The sequence below is a fragment of the Molothrus ater genome, chromosome 6 (genome assembly GCF_012460135.2).
Source record: "Molothrus ater isolate BHLD 08-10-18 breed brown headed cowbird chromosome 6, BPBGC_Mater_1.1, whole genome shotgun sequence".
NCBI classification, from domain to species: Eukaryota; Metazoa; Chordata; class Aves; order Passeriformes; family Icteridae; genus Molothrus; species Molothrus ater.
In genome coordinates, this window is record NC_050483.2 from 29,275,704 (window position 1) to 29,297,329 (window position 21,626).

Here is a 21,626-nt window from a genome sequence, read left to right on the forward strand (position 1 = left end):
GCACCTCCCCATGCTGCCCTCAGAGCTGCTATTGTCACTGGTGGTTAATATGCAACTGTAATGTCCACAGAAAGTCTAGGTTTCCACAATTATTTCTGTACCTTGACAATGTCTTTTCCAAGAGTGGCAAGGGAGGGGCAGGAAAGGAGAGATTTCCTTTGTATTGCCTTAAAAGAGCTAAGCAAACTAACTGTAGGCCACAGAATATTGATCTGACCTTCACTTAAGTCAAACGCTACATAAAATCTGCTGTAAATATATGGAACAATTGCTGTGTAATTCTATCCTCCTTTTCCCTACTGAACTGTAAAACAGAAATACATTGAACACCTCAGATGATTTAAGGAGTTTGCTTACAAAAATGTTTTGTTCCTGCTGTCTGGTTGTGCACGTTCAGGACCTCACTGTGCTCTGCATGCAGGCTCAGCATGAGCAGAGTGCTCTTACTGTTATGTCCATAATTCTTGTTCATACTGTTCTTTCCTCACCTGTACTTGCAGTTTCACATATTGGGTACTGCTCCTTGTTAAGGGCATGAGTTTTGTCCCAGTTTATTTTGATTTAATTTAGGATTCAGTAAGATGTTTGTGTAGTTCCAATACAGCTGAATCCTTGAGGAATTATCACCATTACTTTTGTTGTCGTTGTTACTCACCTGTGTTTGATTAAATCTAGTTCTTCACAGCTAGGATTTATAAACCAAAGTATGTTTACACCTTACTGATCATCTTCTTTTTCTCTATCACTGGTAATTACATCAGGTGATATTTGCGCTTGTATGAGATTTTGTGTAACCCCCCTACTTAGTTCTCCCCCCAATTGAGACTGGCCACTTCATGCTTTCATTTTCCATCCTTTACCAAGTTTATATTCCAGAAGAGCTGTTTCCCTGTGAAAAGTCAATTATGTCAATGGAGAAAATAAGTCAAAAGTTGGGCAACAAAGAGGAAAGATGCAAGCTGCATCTCGTTCTTAGAGGTGTGGCATGATGGAATGAGCCAAATGGGTTTGTTCCTTACCTAGACCCCAGCACACTGGGGTAGTGTAGGGAGCCAGAATTCATTAGTACTGCTGCTTCCTGAATGGCTCGTTATCAAAGAATAAACAAGTTAATGTTTGACTTTGAGGATGAAGCATTACTTTTCAGGAAGAGCTGAAACCGATCAGGAATTGAACACAACTGTATGTAGGAAGATGTGCACTGGCATTATTTTGCATCTTTCAAGAATGGCATGTTGTCTGTTTCATTACTAGTGATTTGTATGAGTCGCCAAGGACAGCTGATGTTTAGAGGCGGTCAGTGGCTAAGGCAGCTTCCTGGGAAAAAAGCCCTACTGATAACCAAAGCAGCTGTGGGTTTTGATAGCCCAGCAAAGGGAAGAGGAGCCAGGGCCACAGCTTCCACGATGCTGCAACTTGATTCCATTTTAACGATTAGCCATGATCACTTAAAAAGCCTTCACTAGGAAGGTGGTGCTGGCTTCATGCCTGTGGCAAGTGCAGTCACTCAAGCTCTGCTGTGGTAGTGGGCACATTGGAGTGCCATGGGGGTAGTGCAGGTGGAGCCACTGTCTGCAGGGGCACTGCTCTTTGGGTGTTGTCCTCCCCTGCCTCTGAGACAGGCATGCGACAGGATGTTCTGAAGCAATGGATTTCCATTCCTTTGCCTCAGAGGCAAGGCCTGTGGTTGGATAACTATCATTTTGGTCCCCTGGCTAGAAGGCTGGTGGATTGCCCTTGGATTGCCCTTGGCACTGTAGTTTAACTAACTTCTTGGTGGGGCTTTCTTGGTGTTCATCGGGCCTGGCACAGTTTTTGAAAGCAAGTACAAAACACTTTGTCTAAGTGGGAATCAAGCTCCTGTGTTGATTCTACCACATTACTCTTCAGAAGATAAAGACCTGAAGTACAGTTTATATCAAGGAGGAGGAAGCTTTTGAAGGGCCATGATTTCACCTGCAAGATTCCATTTGTTCTGAGATGAAAGGGTAGAGAAGCTGTGAGGGGTCCTGGCCCAGGAGTTGGAAAGCTAGGTCTCAGCTTTCAAGACCTTGTGAAGAGCACGTGTTTCTCAGGGTGGCTGAAGTGCACAGAGGGTTACTGAGTGCTGTTAAATTCAAGCAAGTGGGATAGAGATGAAGAGAAGCGTACAGGCCCTTTAAGAATAAATTGGCAAAAGAAGAGCTCAGTATTTAAATTTAGTGCAGACGAAGAGGGAAAAAATTCCCTACAGCATCTGGTTTGTATTACTGCTCTCTGCCTCAGTAGAGGGTGTGTTTACAGTGAGCTCTCTGGTGCATAATGAGGGGGGTGCTCAAACTGTTTGTTTCTGGGGAGCTCTGATTTGAGGGTTTGCCTTGCAGCCATCTCCATGTGCTCCCTCTGGCCTCTTTTAACTAATCCCACCTCAGCTGTTGAGCAGAGCAGAGGGGTGCCCTGTTGGGGAGTTGAGGTGTCTGAGCACAGCACTCCAGCTTTTAGAGTTCTCTAATACTGCTTCTTATTGTGGCTTCTTCCCATTCTGCTTAGCCTGGAAATGGAAGCAAATATAGAAACCCTTATAAGGAGTTTATGCAGACATATTACCAGTGGCTATGTACAAGGACTAGAACTGCTGATGTGTCTGTGCTCCAGCTGTTTTAATGCTTTGAACAGAGCTGGTCACTTTGGATTTTTCTAAATGCAAGTTTGAAGCTCAGTGTGGGAGGTGGAAAGAGTAGAAGGATGGCTGAGTTTTAGTTGTGGTGGAATTTCTATTTTGTGTGTATGTGTTTTGTTTATTAAAATGTGGTTTGTGGTTTCTGAGCAGTTTCTGCAGAGCCCAGTGCCAAAAGGAAACCTGAACTAGTAGCAGTAGTGGGGTGAGCTGCTCATCAGAATGCAGCACAGCTTTAAAGAGACCTGTGGATGCAACCTGTGCAAATGCTCACCTCCACCAGTAGCTTGCACATCCTGTAGAGTATCTCCCTAAGGACTGACTGCACCTGTGGTCATGAATGCTGTAAATGTACAGCTGGACTCACAGTGAGCTCCTGTGCTCTGTTTGACAGGGAGGTTAAAAATTAATTTGTTTTACATATCACCTGATAATATATCTCGTATTGCAGGATTTCGTTATGTTCAAGGCTAAAATACAAATTTTTTTAGGTGGAAATGGAGTTCCTTGCTCACAGAGCCAGTGAGCATTTCAGTGTCTGCCATTTGAAACTTTTGGGAATAAATGCTATATGCTTCCAGGAAAAAGGAAGAGAAATGGAAAATTCTATATTTATGTTCATGTATAGTAAAGATTTTTCATATGGTCATTTTCTCTGGACCAAAGCCTGTTGCCACCACTGCCAGACTGAGGTTAACTCTTGTAACACAACCCTCTCCACTCAGCTATTTTTGCAATTTCTCTCATGCAAGAATACATAGAACTAGAGCCCCCCATCTCCCCTTTTTCCTCCTCCTGTTCCAGAATGAGTCAATAACAGTTATCATCTTGCAATTTTCATCACCTCTTCTTTTTAAACAGTAGCAGAGGCAAATAATAATTAATCTTTGCCTGACCCTATTCAAATTGGTCACCTCAACTATTCATCATCCATCTCCCTACAGGTGAATTGAAATTTAAGCCCTACCATTGCCTCTCAGCCCTCCTCTTTCAGCAAACCACCATCTAACCACCATCTTGTGAGCTGCCACGTTCACTTCCCAGTGGCTGTCCTCCTAGAGACAGCCTGCTGTCACTGCATTGAGGAACTGCATGATTGGTGGCAAAACTGGCAGCACTGTGTGTGTGCCCTGTGCCTTGACAATGCTTTGGGGAATGCTGGTGCCTAAGGGGTCCATCAGCAATTCCTCAGTTGTATCTGTGAGGTGGTTTCCAAGGGGAATTACATCTCCCATTGTGGGCACCCATTAGACCTCTTAAAGTACCACCCTACTGGGTAGCTTATTGTGGACAGTGCCTTTAAACAAGTTCCTGCAGAACTCCCACTTTCTTTCCACAAGAAAGGGGGAGCATAATGCATCTGAACTACAGTTCCCAAGAGATACCACAATTCCACTGCTAGAGCAAAATTCTGCAACTTGTAGCGAAATATTTTTATTATATGCACCCTTGCTGTGAACAGACCCTTTTCTGTAGAGCAGAAAAAAGGCCAAATTGTCAGAGCTATCCTGAAATTGGCTTTTCTAAAAATGGGGAATTTGCAGCCATCAATTGGGAACACTCACAATTTAGGAAGCAAGTATATGGGAGTATGATTAGGGTTGAAATGGAGCTACAGTAAGGAAGTGAAAATACTACAAATAATGTAAAGTTGCCTGTAAAAATGTAACTTTGGTTCTGTTGGGATTTTACTCTTCTTCTATCTTTGCTCTTTTCTAAGATATTTGCATTAATACACAGTAACTTGGGACATTTGTCAGGGCAAATAAGAATTATTCCAATCCTCTTTGTTCCAGCTGGTTTAAGAAAAAAAAAAGGCTATCTAGTGCTCTTTATTAGAAATTGCTAGCACACCATAAACTCAGAGGTATATTCATTTTACTTGATGAAAATATATGATTTTTTCTTCTCTCTTTCAGTCCTCTGTCCATCTGAAGGCTTCTCTTAGTGAGGGAAAACATTGGAGATTTTCCTCCTGTTCCTTAACTGAGCTAACATTTTCATACCCAGAATGATGCCTCCTCTGGTCTGATGTAGAATGCACCTTTTATACCAATGGCCTCTCCTATAAATGGAAAGGCTTTGGATATGTGTGGAGCACAGGAAGAAAAAAAACCCCTGCATAGTTCTGGCACTCACCATCCAGTTTACATCATATGTCCTCTCTTGTGGTGAGCTTTCTGACCTCATCTCCTAGAAATGGGAAAATGCAAGAATTTGACTGTGTCTGTGGCTAGTGCTTAAATCACAGTGTGTCCTCAGCCACTGGAGTTGCTACAGATTCAGCTTTTGAGTTCAAATATTTCATGTGCTTTCCTGGCTGCCCTGTGTGCCAATTTCCCAAGCCAGACCCAGTAGAGTGGTGTTAGTAATACAGGTTACATTTGGGCTTGTCACATCTTTTCAGGGGGTGACTGTGGAGCAGAGCATGACTTTAACAGAAGGCAGTCCTGGGCTGGTCCCCAAGTCCTCGCCAGTCAATGGCAATGTCTGTTTGGCCAGGACATTGATGCTGGGATTTGTGTCCCCATGTCCCTTTGTTCTCTGTCTCTCAGAGAGCATAGTTTGAAGCCTCCAGCATTTTGACATGGAAAAATAAAAAAGAGTAAACATTTCCTGATGGGCTGAACTGGCTGGTTAGCAGTGTTTTCCTCCCAGTTCCTCCTGCAGCGTGTTTCCTGCTATGCTCCCTTAGGCTTTCCTGTCATCAGGATGGTGGAAATCTTGCTGCTAGGTTTAAAAAGAGATCAATTTTTCCCCAATAATATCTGGTAAAGTGTTCTGCGTGACTGCTTTTAAATAACGCAGCAGCTCCTTACGGCTCCTTTGGATGTGGTCAGAGTCATCAGACTTCTTCTGTCATTCTGCCACTCTCCCCCACAGTGCCGGGCCTGGACCCAACTCCCAGCAGTCAGTGGAAACATTCTCCTTGGTAGCCTTTGGATTAAGTCCAGAAAGTTTGCTGCCTTTCCCAGGCTTTACCTAGGGCAACTGTTCTAACAAGCTCAACACCCTCCCAAAATATTGCAGATCCCTGGTGCATGTGTCTTTAAGTCTTGCTTCCTTTTTACTTTTTGTTAAAGTTTTGGAAAATCAGACTATAAACCTGTAGCACAACCTTTTAAAGTAGCAAACAATACTAGTAGATATTAGCTCAGAGCTACTGTGCTCCTAAGAACTGGAACTGCCTTTGCTAATGGTTCCTGTTGAATAAAAGATCAAAGAAAGAAGACAAAAATACCCAACAAACTGAAATTATTCTCTTTTGGTTTTAGTCCTTGGTATCAGTCCCACGTCTTACTTCATTTAGATAGTGTTTCTTGCTTTGATAAACTACATAAACAGTCTCAGGACAATATAATTAAGATAAAAATAATTAAAAATACAAGGTTTTGCTCATGAGATCAAGGCACTCTCTAAAGATTACATCCCCTTAAAGTTAAGTATATTGTCCCTAGACTCCCAGCCTGAATTTTTGGTGGCTGTGGGCAAGGCCAAGGAGCATGAGTTTGGAGCAAAGACAGCAAATTGGAGGACGCACAGGAGAGTGCTGTGCTGTCCTCAGCCAGATGTTATGTTGGGTGAGCCAGCATTGCCTCCATCACTCTTAATGCAATTGCTGGTCTCTTGGGATGTCTGAAACATTGAACCACAGCAGTCTGGAATAAAACTCCTGCTGTAATTATGCCCTATCATCATTTTTTATCTTAAGCTGTCCTTTTTTCCTTACTTTGTTTTAACATCTACATCCTGGTCTGAATGCAACATGCTGGGAAAATGTGAACTCCCCTTCTTTTCTTTGTTGTACTACTCAGCCTCAGTTCCCCTGTTTGCTGGGTCCCAGTCTCTGTGGGGGACTGTGCCCTAGGTTCCTGTTACAGCCCCTATGTTGGATAGTCATTGCTAAGCTGTGCTGTACCACCACCAGTGTTTCTGGTGCCTTGGCTGGGATGCTTTACACTGCTTTTCACTGTGCTGTCCAGGTGTACTCACAGATTGCTCAAAGCACACCTCAGTACCAGTCAGGACTATATTTACTGCATGAAGACAGAAGATCCCATCACTTGTGGTGTGTGTGGTGTAAGTCAGTGCTAGAAGCTTGCAGTGGCATGCAGGTGCCTTGAGGCCCATGAAGATACTCACTAATTAGACCCCTCCTGGGCTGTGATGTTCACTGAGAAATAACATGCTATTCAGTGATATTGTAGAGAGCTTAAATCCTGTTGTAGTCTACTCTTAGATGTCATATTTATGCCTAAGCACAGAATATGTCTTAAGATTCCAGAAAAGACCATCTTCATAATCTCACCACCCGTAGTAGCTTTTGTACTTTTGGTATCCAAGTAAAAGAAAGTGACAGTACAATTCAATTTTAAATATGGCCATTACCATAATAAATACTTGTCCCTACAACCACAAGACACAGAGACACTGATCTATTTAATTTTTTTGTTATTAGTGGTTTCATTTAAACTAAGTGAAAAAACTGTTGAACCTACAACTGTGCAAATATGTGAGTGCACCTAAGAGTTAAAGCCTGGGAGGCAAAATTCCTGTGGTCAACTCCCAGCAATTCACTGAGGATCTGATAATCCTGACACTGCTTGTCTGTGCACTATTGAAGGCCTGCAGGTTCAATTAGTCATGGGATGGACACACTGGAAAGCTTGTGCCACACTAAAGACTTACCTGCTCCTCATTCCTGAGAAAGTGTAGATCTCAGTCCCACCCCAATTGTCTGTGCTGGCTTTACAGAGGTAACAGCAGTAAAAGGTCTGTTTGTGCAGGTGAAAGGAGCACATCTGCTTGGGGGCAGATGGATGAGCAGTTCCACCTTCTCAGTCTCTGTTGCTCTGTGTTGCAGGAGGTGGAGGTGGGAGGAAGAAGGGATGCTCAGGTGGTCACTTTTCAGTGTTCCCAAGGCTCAGTTCTGTATTTTGCACTTCAGGAGACATTTACTGCTCACGTGAATTAGCAGTGAGACTTTTTTACAGTGCCTTCATGTAAACATTCAGTGTCTTGCCTTCGCCCAGATCAGTTAAATCCTTTTATCCAACAATAGGTGTGACATTCCCTGCTCTGACCTGACATTTTATTTATTCCAGAATGGCTGATGAACCTCCATGCAGCTCTCACAAAGACTCTCAATTATCTTATGTTTGAGTAATGGCAATTCTTTTTTTTCTGACCTCCACAAAGCAATCCAGTCACATTCACCCAAACAACTGCAGCAGTAATTTTTGTCATCCATCACTTTTAAACATGTCCTTCAGTTCATGTCTCTTCAGTACCATCCATTTCTTCACCTTATTAAATATGAGGTACCTGTGTTTAAGGCCCTATTTCAGCCTCTGCTGTGAGATGTCAGCCTGCACTTGTACCAGCCCCTGATGCCAGCTGTCTGCTCATTGCATTTCCAATTGTTTTCTTGCTCTTGTTTGTGCTGCCTGACTTGCTAGGTGTGATCTGCTGCAGACTGGCACAGTTACATTGTTTCCCTTAGGTTAGGCTGGCAGCACCAGCAGCATGGACCAATGCAGAGCCGAATGCACTGTATCATGGATGTGGCTACTGAGAACAACCTGATGGCTCCAAGCATTGGAGAGTGGGGGGGATTCAGGCACAGGGGGCTGCAGTTCAGACACGTTTGTGTCACTTGTAGGGGTTGTGAACCGTTCCTTTTTCGGAGAGGATCAGTCTTTGTGGATCAAATCTCTAGTTTACTATGATCTTGATATAGAAAATGACAAGAGGTAGGCTGTGGGTGTGCTGAGACCACTGCCAAGCAGCCTGACTAACACTGCCTACTTACTTCCATCCTCATCTCAAGTGTCACACTGAAGTGCTTTGGAGCACAGAGGAGCTTTTCACCCTGTGTATGGTAGTTCCTAGCACAGTAAGATCCTTGTGCATCTTCAGGGCCCTTACTTCTTTGGTAGCACATGTGAATCAGAGTCATCTTGACCCAGGAGCAACTTTCTTAATTTTGGAAAATCCTATTTCAGGTGAATGACCCCTAACAATTGAAGACCTTGTTCAAAAGGCGCCTCTTGTGGAGCTGGGAATGACCCCTCTGGAGCTGGGAATTATGCATTTTCACAGTTGCAAATGACTCTGACAGCACATTGTGTCAGGGACAGCGATGGTGGCTAAGGAGATAAATGTAGCCAAAAATCTTACTTCTTTTCTGTATGTTTTATCCAAGAGTTGGTGTTACTGGTGATGGGAGTGAAGCCCAAATACATAGTACATCTATGCCATGTAGCCTATCCTTTCTGATTCCTTGCTCTTTGACAGGGACCTCTAAGGCTTCAGGCCAAACACTGTTCTGGAGGCCCTTTATTGCTTGAAATACAGCTATCATTTCTTTTATCCAAAACATTTGCCCTTAGAAAACCAGATTATTTCAAGATTTTTATGTTCTAGAGCTCCAGAATCCCTAAACTTTTACCAATGCTTTGTGCTAGTTTTGCAATGTTCGTACAGAGCAGTGGGCAATACATTCAGTTGTTTCAATTAGTCAACCTGTTTACATAGCTCTGTATTTAAAAAACCTGGATAAATGAAGCGGTAACTTCCTCTTCCTCCCTTTCCCATCATCAGCAAAGTAAACAGCCAAGGAAGAGCCCCAGAAAAAACACCACCTGTGAATCCTCCCAGGAAGCTCTGGGCAGTCCCAGATGTCTCTGAACCTACACTGCAGAAGGGCTTTTAGCCAGATCAGCTCCTGCACTGTTGGATCTTTGGACTTAGAATAAACTACCAGGCCCCATACATATTCCTTCATGGCAGGAGCAAGACAAGTCTTCATTGGAGCAGTTGAGTTTGTGTCTGCCTGTGAATCCACCAGAGGGAAGGTGCTTCCCTGACCTGCTTCAAGTTGAAAGAAATCTTGTACCTTTGGCCCATGCTCTCAGATAGGCCAGAGCTGGAGCAGAGCTGCATGTCCTGCTTTGTGTTACAGTGCCAGGTGTTCTCTGTCCTCCCCCCAGCCTTTTCCTGGGACCAGGTGGGTGACACCTCACCTTCACCAGGAAATCAGTACTGGGTCTGAATAAACCTGGATGGTGAGATATAAGGTGCAGGCTGCCATCAGGAATATAAGGCTGCTTGTGCAGGCTTTCATCCTGGTGTCTTGGCCCTATTCTGTGCTGAGCAGTTGGAGTTCAGCTTCCAGGAATCAAACAGTCTGGCATTCAGTGGTTTGCTGCTACTTTTCAGTCCATAAATAGTTGCATTCTAGTGTGGTAAAGTGATTTCTTTCAGTATATCTTGAAATGCTATAAAGCATGTGGGAAATTCAGCATATAAAATGCAGAGACAAGCTCTGTTTAATTTTTGTTACGAGAGAGCTTGGAGGCAAGTTGACATTTATGAGCTGATTTCATAGGAGAGAGGAGTATAATGAAGAGTCTTGCTAGTCTGAACCTCATGGTAAACTTTAGAGGACCTTACTTGTAGCCAGTTGATATCCTTGTATAGTTTTGGGTTTTTTTTCATTGTTTTTGCATGTTCAGAGACTTCTTGTGTTTTCCTAGCTATTAGTGCTCTCTGGTAACTCAGGAATAAAGAGAGCTTATATTTTATTGGCCTGAAATACCAGCCAACTCATTGATTTAATGGTCAGTAGCTTTCAAATACCAGAAGCAGATTCTGCATGGAATGGTGCAGCTTTGTAGCAGAAGTGGAGTTAAAGGCTCCAGAGGCACAAATGTAGAGGAGAACAAATATTTACCCTGTGTTGGACAGGAAGTGTGCTGGATTGAGATTTCTGCCCTCGCCACTTTAGCCTGTTGTTAGCTAATAAAAGGGCGTGTTCTGGCTCCAAAGCAGTTAACACCATGCACTGGGAAACCAATGTGGAACAGACTTTGGGTTTTTCCTTTTTTGTCCTATCTTCCAGGATATGAGAATTAAAAACTATGCAAGACGCTGAGAACTGTATTCCACTGACCAAAAATGAAAATTCCTGCCCTGAATTTACTTGGTGCTTCTTGCAAGCGATGTGTTGCTGATTCATTGCCAGTGTCCAAAAGGATGAATTGGCTGTCAGAAGAGTTTATTTTCTCTGTGCAGCAGCTCCTAGCTCCTCTGGACAAAGAGAGACTTCAGTGGAGAACTTCACACTGCCAGTGACATCCAAGCTGGCTTATGCTGTTTCCACTTAGGGATGGAGCTCTTACTGCTGTACTGTTGTTCTCATCCTGAGCTACAGAGATGGGTTTTGGAAAGTGATTAAAAAGTGACTGAGTTCTGTGTTTCCAAACTGCAAGGGCTGTGCCCTGGGGTTGGTAAATGCAAGTAGACTTACAATTTGCCTTTTCACCTTCAGTAAGTCTTTATGCAGCCACCAGATGGTTCTTTGAGCAGATGCTGGTACTGCACAGTACAGTGTAATGATACCTCCCGTTTCCAGGGCGTAGCACTTCAGAAAGTAGTGTGGGCTATATTAGAACTCAGCAGCTGCAATTAAGCCAGAACAGTGCATTAGCACTGATGCTAGTAGTACTGAACTCCTTTTGTGGAGGTGGTGAAACTGTGCTGTGAGTGTCTGTAATGATTCCTTCTGAATATCCATGTAATGCCTTCAGCCCTTCTAAAAGGCCAACTCTATTGGAAGGCAAAGCTCTTCATTGTGCAGCCTACTTCTCATTGAGCATCATACCTGTAATTCTTTAGAGGTCAGCTGCTGATAATGTAACTTGTCAACACAAACACACACCACCCCTGTGTCCTGGAGGCTGGGCTTGGAACATAAATACCAATAGGGCTTATCAAATGCCTTTCTTCTTTTCAAAATTGGAATGTGGCTTCCAGTGCAAAGCAGCATGTAGTGAAGGTATTTCAGGTTGGAAGATGAGATTGGGGACTATGGCAAATGGTGACTTTTCTCTTAATTCAGATTTGAATAAAAGGCCCTTTGGGTGGCTCCGTATAGTTGTGATGAGGTTTGTGTAGAGGATCTGCAATTCCTAGGGCTCCCCTGAGGGAAGAGGACAACCATTTTTGAGTATTTTTGGGCATTCTAGCAGATATCCAAGCACACCAAGGAGTAATCCAAGAGGTGTAGTATACAGAAGTAAGGCTGTAGTAAGTCTGCACTTCCTCCATCACTATTAAAAACCAATAATATGTATGTGTATAAAGCTTCTGTCACATGCAGCATATAGGCAGAGAAAATACTCCATGGTTCAGTTGTATCTCATGAACAGCCTTTTAATGCCCAACTTTCTTCACTGGGGTGGTTGGTGTGATCTGTTATGTCCAGCCATGGCCTTTCTTTTGCCAGGGTGTTGACAGGATGTAGGATTACTTTGTACTTACTGCCCAATTAAATGAGCACCTCCTTGTCAGCTTATATCACAGACTTGTGCAGAAAAAGAAGCTGCAACCAAGCCTGTCAATTGAGTCTGTGTTGAGTGTGGGGAGAGTGTTAAGCAGCCACCCACGAGACCCCAGCATTTCTACCAAGTGCTTTAAGATGTGAAAGGAGGATTCAGAGCAGTAGCATTAGGAAAGGGAAAATCACATGAGACCTTGAGAGGTAATGCTAGTAAATTAGTTACTGCTGAATGAGGGGAAACTGGAACTGGATTGTTGAGCTTTATTTTTCATGGCCTCCCCAGCCAAATCCTTCCAGTTAGTAAGTTGATGATGGCCTGGTCTCTCTGTTCAAGTAGCAAGAGAGAGAGAGAGAGTTGTGGTGGCCATGGGCTAGCATCCTCCTTAATTGACATAATATGTTCAGCTTCCAGGCTACCAAGGTGCAAAGGATACCATTAAGGGGCAGCTGGACTGCTTTATTAGTAATCCTATTGCTTAAAAAAAGCTCTGTGTGCAGTTTTCTGCCTGCTATAATAAACTATTAAATGTTATTAGATGATTGCATCAGTCCTTGTTTCAGATAATTTAAATAAAATTCCTTTCAGCATGGAGTTGGGTGTAAAAGTTGTTGCAAGAATTAGCTGCTTTGTCCCAGCAGTGCTGTAAGGAATGTGTGGTGTTGCAGTAAACAGGAGCCTCAGAGGGTTTGTGTCAGGCCAGGCAGGGAATCCAGCCCGGCTGTGCAGTCAGAAGCCCGGGGTGCTGCTAACTGCATGACTAGCAGGAGTGCAGCTCTTGCAGCTGGGTGCAGCTCTTGCAGCTGGGTGCAGCTCTTGCAGCTGGGTAAATTGATTTTGTTTTTCAGCCATGTATGAAATATTGTTTGAACATCCTGCTTTTTTTTTCTGGTGACTGGAAAGGGAGTCCTGCTGTCATTTCCCCTACAACACTAGAAGAAAGCCTAGGCTAGCACCCATAGCTTTCAGCCCACTCAAGACTTCCCTTTGCAGAGCACATGTGTAGACAGCATCAAACTGTGCCACTAGGTTGAGATTTGTGTGCTAGCATCTCTATCCCCTCTTAACAGGAGCCAAACCTTAGTGGACAAATCTCAACAGCAGAGCTGTGTTGAAGTACTTGATTAAAATTCATCCCCAGCACAAATACCAGGAATGAGGGGTGCCCTGGTGGCTGTGAACACTGCTGCTCTTTGAGCACAGTGGTGGTGGTCTGGAGAGGCAGTGCTCCAGTGAATTCTTCTGCTACAGCCAGACCTTTCTCCTGTCAGAAGAGAGGCAATGAGCCCTGCTCTGGCTCAGTTACAGCTTCTCCAGGGCTGTTACACAAATATGGCAGTCTCTTGGCTGTGTCCGAAAGTTTACATTGACCCATGGAAAGCAGGGCTGTGTGGAAGGGTTATTTAGCAAGGGGAGAAGTAAAGAGCATCTGGAAAGGTCAGATAAAGCTGGAATGTCACTGTCACAGCCACAAAGAGATGAAACTGACCATTTATTTATTGTTTTAGTATCTGTCATTTATGTGGCTGTGGTAGCTTTGACATTTACACTGCTAAAATTGCTCAGCAGCCCAAGTGCCTTATGACTGCCTTCTTTCAGCAAAGAGCTCTCTAGATTTGCTCCAAGTGGTATTGGTGCTGCTGCTTTTGGGGCAGAAACATTCTTTAAACTTAAAATGTTCACTTACTGTTCTGCTTCCCTAGGTTTCAGGATTTCTCCTGAGCCACTTTGGTACCGGAAAGGTACTCAGGTTGGAAATAAGTGTGGAGGGGAAAGGTTATTGGCTTTCGGGAACAAAAGCAAATGTTGGGGAAGTGCAGAGAATACCAGAGAGTGCATGTGTGTATGCGCAAGTGGTATGGGTAGGTTTGCAGTTGGCAGGGCTGAGAGACACCTGGAAGGATCTAGCTGAAGATGGTGTCTCATTAGAGTTTTGGTTGCAGGACTAGCTATCACCTGGCTGTTGTTTTAACTAGCTCGTGACTGGGGAAGGGTTAATACAGTGAAGAAGCAAAGACTTCTCATGTTGTGTCAAGAAAAAGGGTGTGCATGACTATTAAAATAGGCGTACAGGTAGCCTTGCAGAGGATACCCCAGCAGTAAATATACTGAGGCAGCAGAACAGTTAATCATATTTGCTTACTTTTGATATTTGTTATTCTTTTTGTTATCTGACAGGTTGTATTGTGGTAGAATACCAATGTGCTATTGCTCGTGCAGGACCCAGCAGCCAAATAGCAAGAGTTGATCTTGTTGTCAGGGATCTTGCTTAGGCTGGGATGTAAAAAGGAAAAAAAATCCAAAACCACAAACAGAAAAAGCTACAAATCATAGCTAGATAGGAGCAGGGAGTCCAGAGAGCACTGATGAGAAATGCATCCATGTACATGCAAACACACGTGCTCCTTCATCAGACATCTTCCATAGTGAACAAGAGGCAGACCTGCAGGGGTATCTTGGCAATCTGTTGTGTCCAAAAATAAAATTGCAAGTACAATATATGGAAAGATCCAAGGGCCAAGAAACACAGCTCTGTTTGCACCTCTTGTGCAGTTGCCACAGAAAATTTATGGTGTGAGGTTTCTGTGCTATTATTTAACAGTAAGTAGTTTTCCAGCTCTAAAACTTCCATAAGCCTCAACGTTAACAGACTATTTGTTTTCTTGTCTTTGGGACAGGGAGTTAGAAGTAAGCATGAGAATAATCTCCAGACTTTGTGTCTGCAAACAGCAAGGAAGAACCTCTGCTGTTTCTGAGCAGCTTCTTGCCTGGCAGTGTATTTTTGCCTTCTGAACTGGATGCAAGTCACCTCACCGCAACAAATGCAGGTGTGGTGGTTTTTTGTGGTTTTTTCCTTGCCTGACTGCTCCCAGGCACAGGCCTGCACCAGAAAGGTGACTGGCTGCTTTTGACAGCCCTTTCCACTTTTGAGAACTTGTTTGCTGGTGCCAGGCAGCACAGCAGGGCTTAGCTGCCACCGAGCTGATTGCCACTGGTAGCTGTGACTCAAGGCGTAGGGAGGAGTGGCTGTACTGCCCAGAAGGTGGCTGGGGTGAGTGGGAGGTTTCAGTAGGTTTCCTAGAATAACAAAAAGGATCCTGTGCAGATGCATGAAGCCAAGTCAGTAAAAATGGCTCTAAACAAGACTGCCAGGATTGCAAGACTCAGTGGACAGCAAAAATTTCAGCTCTCCTTTCTCTTGCTTCCCTCTGCTTTTATGACTTCTCCAGGCTTCCCCTATCTGTCAGATCTCTTTCCAGTTTACTGCTTTGAAGTAAGAAGGTGTTTTACCCCTCTGTAGTATGTACAGCAAATGCAACATAAAGCTGTTTTCTGAAGATTATGTTTTGATAGATTTTGTTCTGGGTTGATCTGTGGTGAATAGAGTTTGTGAGTCCCACTGCAGTTATTAAATGCATTCATAATCCTGCTTTCTTTTAAAATGGCCTAATGCATCCACACTGGGATGCTGGTTGTTGCTGTTCACATATGCTGTTGTGCTGCTTATAGTATTATGCTTGTTGGAATTCCTGTGGGACCTTAAGATGCTTTGAGAAAATGTTTGTGCATCTGGGAACAGTCTCATGGAAACTGTCTGTGCTCCATCCATTCACCCTTCAGGGTCCGAGTTCTTGAGAAGCTGAAGTGTCCATTCTGCCACTCATGGCTAATGGCAGTGTTCTGTGGGATTGTGTCACTCAGCCTGTCTGAGGCCATGATGAGATGGAGATGGTTCCAGCTGAGAAGTTGGTGCTGGCTCTGGGATTTTGTTTCCCACCAAGCCCTAGGTGACTCTTGCAGCAATAAAAATACTCTCACTGATCTAGTTATCCTGCCAGGCTTTTCAATAAAGCAAAGTTTAGAAGATTTGTGGTTTGCATTTAACTTCATCTGTGTTTCTTGGAAGTGTAGAACTGGTGACTCTCTTCCACCCTCAAACTGTGCAGAGAGATGCCCTGTAGAACTCTATTGGAATTATCAGTGATTTAAAGCAGAGATGTCTGATCTGCGTTGGGCTGATGGAGAACAAAGCTGAAATGACTTCAGAGAAGTCAGACAAGAACTAAAAGTGTAGCCTTGTAGCCTGTGAGTTAGCTCTCAGGGTTCTTCCTCAAATCAACATGAATTCTGTAATGTCACCGAGGTCCAGACACTAGCTCAAGGTATTTTGTCCACATATGAGAAGGAGGTTCATGGACATCCACAACTTTTCTGACAAAACTTACTCTCATACTTTGATATGTGATGATGATATAGCATTTGAAAGCATCTCTGCTCTCATTGCCCACTCTTCCACATTGGAAGAGTGAAGTAGCTTGGCTGCAAAAGGGAGCCAAATAAATTAACCTCTCTTCTTGTAATACAGCTCAAGCAGTAGAATGAAGAAAAGAGAACCAAAAGGATATACTTCAGGATATAGGGCCCTTTTCCAAATAAAACCATTTTTATTCCAAAAAAAAAAACCAACCCACCACCTCTTTTTTTTTCTCAGGGGATTAATAATAAAAAGCAATAAAAGGTGCTTAATTACTTACTCTTCTTTTTTCCAAGCTTCCAAATCTGGAAGAAAACCAGGCCATTTTGAAAAAAGAGATCCCAGACTTTCACAATACATGCATGTGTCCAAAGGGCCATTGCCGTAAAAGTATTTACAGCTGTGCTGTTGTCCTGCTCCATTCCACAGTCCCAGTGGAGAACAAGGCCAAAGCACAGCAGTGGAAGCCTTGGCAGCTGTTGAGCAATGCTTTTTCCAAGGAAAGATTCTGCCGCACTATTTGTGGTCTGGTGAACTCAAATGAGAGCAGGTTAGTAGTGAAAGCCCAGCTTTGAGACACTGAAGAACAATCCTGTTGTCATTTGGAGTGATCTTTCTTTTGAAATCCCATGCATAAGTAGTAAAGCCTTTCTGAATTTTTGCCATGCTGTGATTCAGTATTAAATGAGTCCTTCCTTCTGTGGTTCTCCAGCAGCTTAAAATGGCATGACTGCTGTGGTCCACTCCACCCTCCTGCTTGGCCCTTGTGTGCCCAATTTTTTTTGTAGAGGCTTGTTAAAATTCTGCTGAACTGCCTCCATGCACTACTGAGCAGAAGACCAGCCTTAAGAAAGTAAACAGTTTTCTTTGCCTGGTCAGTGAGTTGAATTGGCTCCAGGACCACATCTGGGAGAGGGAGGGAAGACTTTCCTTGTGGTAGCACTGGGCTTTTGGATACATTCATTTTTGAGTAACCTCAGACTTCTATTTAGAGAGTGATAGAGGGGTTATCAGGTTGTACAAAGGAAAGGGTTTACTTGGTCTGCTATTCAAACACTGGCAAACACATTCATTAGCACTTGAGCAAACTTGTCTTCCTGGTTGCTCCCATTTACTCTTCAAACAGTAGTTTTGTGTCAGACAGCTTCTGCACGTTCAGATGAGATTCAGCTCTTTGATTCAACTATCTAAGTCTATGCCACACAGAGGTGTCTGAGATGTTTTATATTTGCTCCTTGTGCTTTGATCATCAAACTTTTCTTTTCAGACTAGTTCACATGGTACTCTTTTGAGATAACTCCTGTCACATCTCTTGGAAGAGATGGTCTCTCCCCTGTCAGTGCCCCACATGCCCATTGTTCAGAGCATGGGCTTACAGATTGCAACCACAAAAAATGTGTTGTCATCTGTTGTGGTGAAATCAATTTCTCTCACATGAGAGATACTTTTGTCTTTACTAGTTGAAGTCAGAAGGTGCTTTCAAAAAAGAGTTTTGTTTAGCCTGCATAGAACTGGCTGTATTGTACTTTGGGCCTCAGTCTGTCCTGCACTTCAGACTCGGATTATTATTCCAGTGGTGGTGCATGGTATCACTAATTACAGAGTGGCTGTGATTTTATTTTTGAGATGGCTGCAATGGTGCTTCTGCCAGAGGCTCTCAAGTAGTGGGAGTTTTGGGGCTGTGCTAGACAGTAGTGTCACTAAGTAATGGTTACCTGTATCCTTTCTAGGACCTGCACTTCTACTGGGTGATATTATCCTCATTCAGAAAGTATTTACTCTTCCATGTATGTGATGGGGGAGGAAAGGTGGGATGATCACAGGAAAAGGAGGTCTGCTTAGCAGTTAGTCAGTGAGAATGGATGCAGCAGGACAGACACTACTGGGATGTGATTTATGTGCCTGAGGAGCTCAGCAGGCTCTCCTTCAGTGTCTAAGGGTTGCTGGGGATGGAGTAGATCAGAGTGGTTGAAGAATGGTTCTGTTTTTCTCTCAAGCACCTCTCTAGGGACAAGATAATCTGGAATGCTGTTCTCTGTTCTCCTTCATAATAATATGTGCTATCTAATACCACTGGAAGTCTTCAGCAATCTGAGCACTTAGCATGCTTAAAAATCGCTTTCAAGGTATTCTAAGCCAAACAGAAAATGAGGAGCCTCTCCAGAACATCAGATGTGCTGGAGCTGTGAAATGACTGTCTCAGATTCCCTCTGCTACAGAAACATCCTGCATCTTCTTTGGGTTTTTAGAGGTGCAAATGCTTGTGCTCCACAAGGACATGGATGGAGAGATGAGAACTTGATGAGCGTTTGTCATGGTACTTAACAGCACTGATTTGGTTGCGAATTGTTGTTTGGTTTGTGGGAAGATTACTGACTGCCTTTTTTTTTCCCCCCCTTTCCTTTTTTGTGTTTTAGACATTTACAGCATGGTGTAATTCTCACCTCCGCAAGGCTGGGACACAGATTGAGAACATAGAGGAAGATTTCAGGGATGGTCTTAAACTCATGTTACTTCTGGAAGTCATTTCAGGTGAGAGAGGTTCTGTGCGGTGCTGCCCGTGCAGGATGCTGATTGCAAGGGCTGTGATGCTGCAGTTTTTGCTGAAATGGAAGAACAGCTGCTTCCTGATTCGGAACAAATTTCTCCCTAACAAATATATGTCTTCAGCACTGGCCATTTTGGAATGTACTCCAAAGCTCATGGCCTGTGCAGGCTGCCTATTGCATTCCTGCTCTGGCTTTTTGGCTTTTCTCTGCCTGTCAGGAATGCACAGCCTCCTGTGAAGATCCAGGCAGTGGCTCTTACTGCTTGGCAGGGCTGATGAAGCAGCTCTGGAAAGTGTGGGAATGCTGCACTAGGAAATCATGGCAGTGGGAGTATGATAGAAGTTACTGGAAGAAGGGAGTCAAACCAGTAAATCTTCTGTGTCATTCAGTTTCAGCCATGACTCAAGTTGTTCCGTTCTAGTTTCAATCTGAGCTTAGTGCTCAAACCTTCATGGGGAAAAAAAATCCCTCTGAAATAAAAGCAGTGGCATGAACAAGTTAGGTCAGATTTGTTTTTATTCTGTGTCACAATTGTCCCACTACTAGACAGATATCTCTCAGGGATTATTTCATGTAAGCAGTAATCCCTTTTGATGTGCTCATGAAATAAATACGTTACTAAAGTGTTGTAGGAGGGATTGAAGGAGGGCAAGACTGTATTTATCAAACTGGGATTGTTCACCCCAGCTCACAGACTTTGTTTTGATGGCTTTTGAGCCAGTTACAGCAATCCAGTGACTTGAATTCCTGACCTTGGTATATTTTTCAATTAAAGGGCCATGATAGTAGCACTCAGACAGATTGTCCTATGTCCCTTTTCTTTCCTTACCTTCCCTTTTTCCATTTTGTGTAAAGATTCTGTCAGTTTATTGGCAGTGTTTTTCAAGAAGTTATGAATATAGAATGAAATCTCAGGGAGTTTGCCCATGCTGGTGGTTTGGAGGGATCTGAGTTTGAAACACTATCAAAACTTTGCGGTGTGCACATTGTTTCTGCAGTGCTTGTAAGAAATGAGGTAGCAGAGTCCTGTTAGTGTATTTTCTGTATTTATGTTCCCTCAGAGAGGACCCTGGGGCAGATGGGCCTTGACAGATGGGCTGAGCTTCTAATGGCTGGGTTGGAAGATAGGGAAGAGAAGGATGTGCAGGAGAAGGCTGATGAGGCTTGGTGCTAAAGCAGGGATCTTGTATCTCATGCTGCTTCGTTTCCTTGCATCATCTCCCACTCTTCCTCTGCTGTTGTCCCTTTGGTAGCTCACTGGCATGTCCTGTCAGATCCACCTCTGTTTGAGAAGAAGTCAGGGGCTTCCAATTGCAGTGTCACAGGCATGGCATGTCCCTGTCCCAGTGCAGAGTGGCTCTGTGCCTGCAGCTGCATGACCAGGGGGCACAGGTGTGGGGGACAGCTGGGAACTGCATCCCACCAGAGGCCATGGTCCTTCACTCTCTTAAGACTGAGCATCCTCTCCCTAGAGGCAGCAGAAGCTACGGTACAGCTCTCCTAAGTACAGTGGCAAAAAAAGAGAAACATAGCACATGTTTTCCTCATTTCACTTCCATCATTGCAGTTCCCTTATCCATTGTGAGCCCCAGTGCTCATGCAGAGCCTCTTTCAGCTACCAGCTCCTCTAGCAACCCCTTCAGTCCATAGCTGGGGCAGTAGCAGCCCATATGGGGAGCAGTGTATGAGGGTCAGGAGTCTCCTGATGTTTGGCAAGGGCTCACCTGTATTTTTTTGCCATGGCCACTCATCATCTGCCAAAATGGTGAGTCTCTGGGTGGCTGGTAGCCCTCCAGTTCCAGCTTCTGGCCTTTCCTTTCAGCTCTTGGCTCACGCTTTCCTCTTCACATATTTTGGGGGACTGCAGAGCTGCTGATGGGAATTTGGCATGGGCAGGTTTTCTCTGTGTCAGGCTGATCTCCTCTAACCCAGAGTAGGAAGCTGTAAGAGCTTTCAGCCATGAGAGTGCTGGGTCAGCTTGGCTGAGAGCCATGTGGAGCTGGGTGCCTCCTCCACCTGGCTGGGAGCACTATCTCCCTCCCTCTGCCCCTGCTGCAGGGTGCCTGCTGCTGCTGCTGCACTCTGCCATGGCTGGAGGGATGGAGCCTGCATCAGGGAAGCTTCCTGAGACCCTGGGGTGGAAGAGGGACTGCCACTGGGACTGTGGGAAAGCTGTTTCAGGGAGGGAGACCCTCACAGGTGTCCTTGGGAACACATTGGTGCCAGGCATCTGGGGCAAGTAGGAAGCAGTTTTCCCATCCAGTGCAGTTTCCCGAAGTATGGGAAGCAATGATGGTCTGCAAGAGGAGAGTGCTTCAGTTTTACTCGGTGCGGTACCTTCTGGTGGTGAGCTGTGCTGCTGACAGGTCCCCTTTCAGCCCCACAAGAGCCCCTTGTTCCCAGTCACTGTACAGCAGGGGAAGTTCCATGGACTGTCCTGGGACTTCTTCATTGCAGGTCCTCTCTGATTGGCCTCTGTGGTTGGAAGTAACAGCTGCAACCTCCTGCCCCAAAGGATACACTTTCATTTTTCACCATATATGTTTCCTTCCCCTGACAAAGCCGTTTTAAAAATAATACAAGACTGAAAAAGGCTGAACTTACATTTAGTACTTCTAAAATAAAGTTGTAAGGTGCTTTTGTCCTCATTCAAACAGGCAGAGTCACTAACTGAAATTTTTCCTAAACAAATTTGCAGGAAACAACTTCTATGCCATCACATCCTTGCATTGCTTGGCTTTTACAGCACAGCCTTGGGCTACTACATGAGAATCAGAGAATGGAAGCAAGTAGTAGACCATTTTCCTTTGGTCAGCTAGGAGAAG

The 21,626-nt window shown here is 44.2% G+C and overlaps 1 protein-coding gene across 7 annotated transcripts in view; it reads left to right on the forward strand.

Annotated features, from left to right (window-relative positions):
* The window catches only part of ACTN1 (actinin alpha 1), an 86,133-nt gene that overhangs the window by 21,903 nt on the left and 42,604 nt on the right, over positions 1–21,626 (forward strand). For all 7 annotated transcript variants that reach the window (XM_054515043.1, XM_036383468.2, XM_036383466.2 and 4 more), the window contains exon 2: positions 18,670–18,784. In XM_054515043.1, coding sequence (XP_054371018.1) covers positions 18,670–18,784 — 115 coding nt within the window. The remainder of the gene's footprint in view (positions 1–18,669; positions 18,785–21,626) is intronic.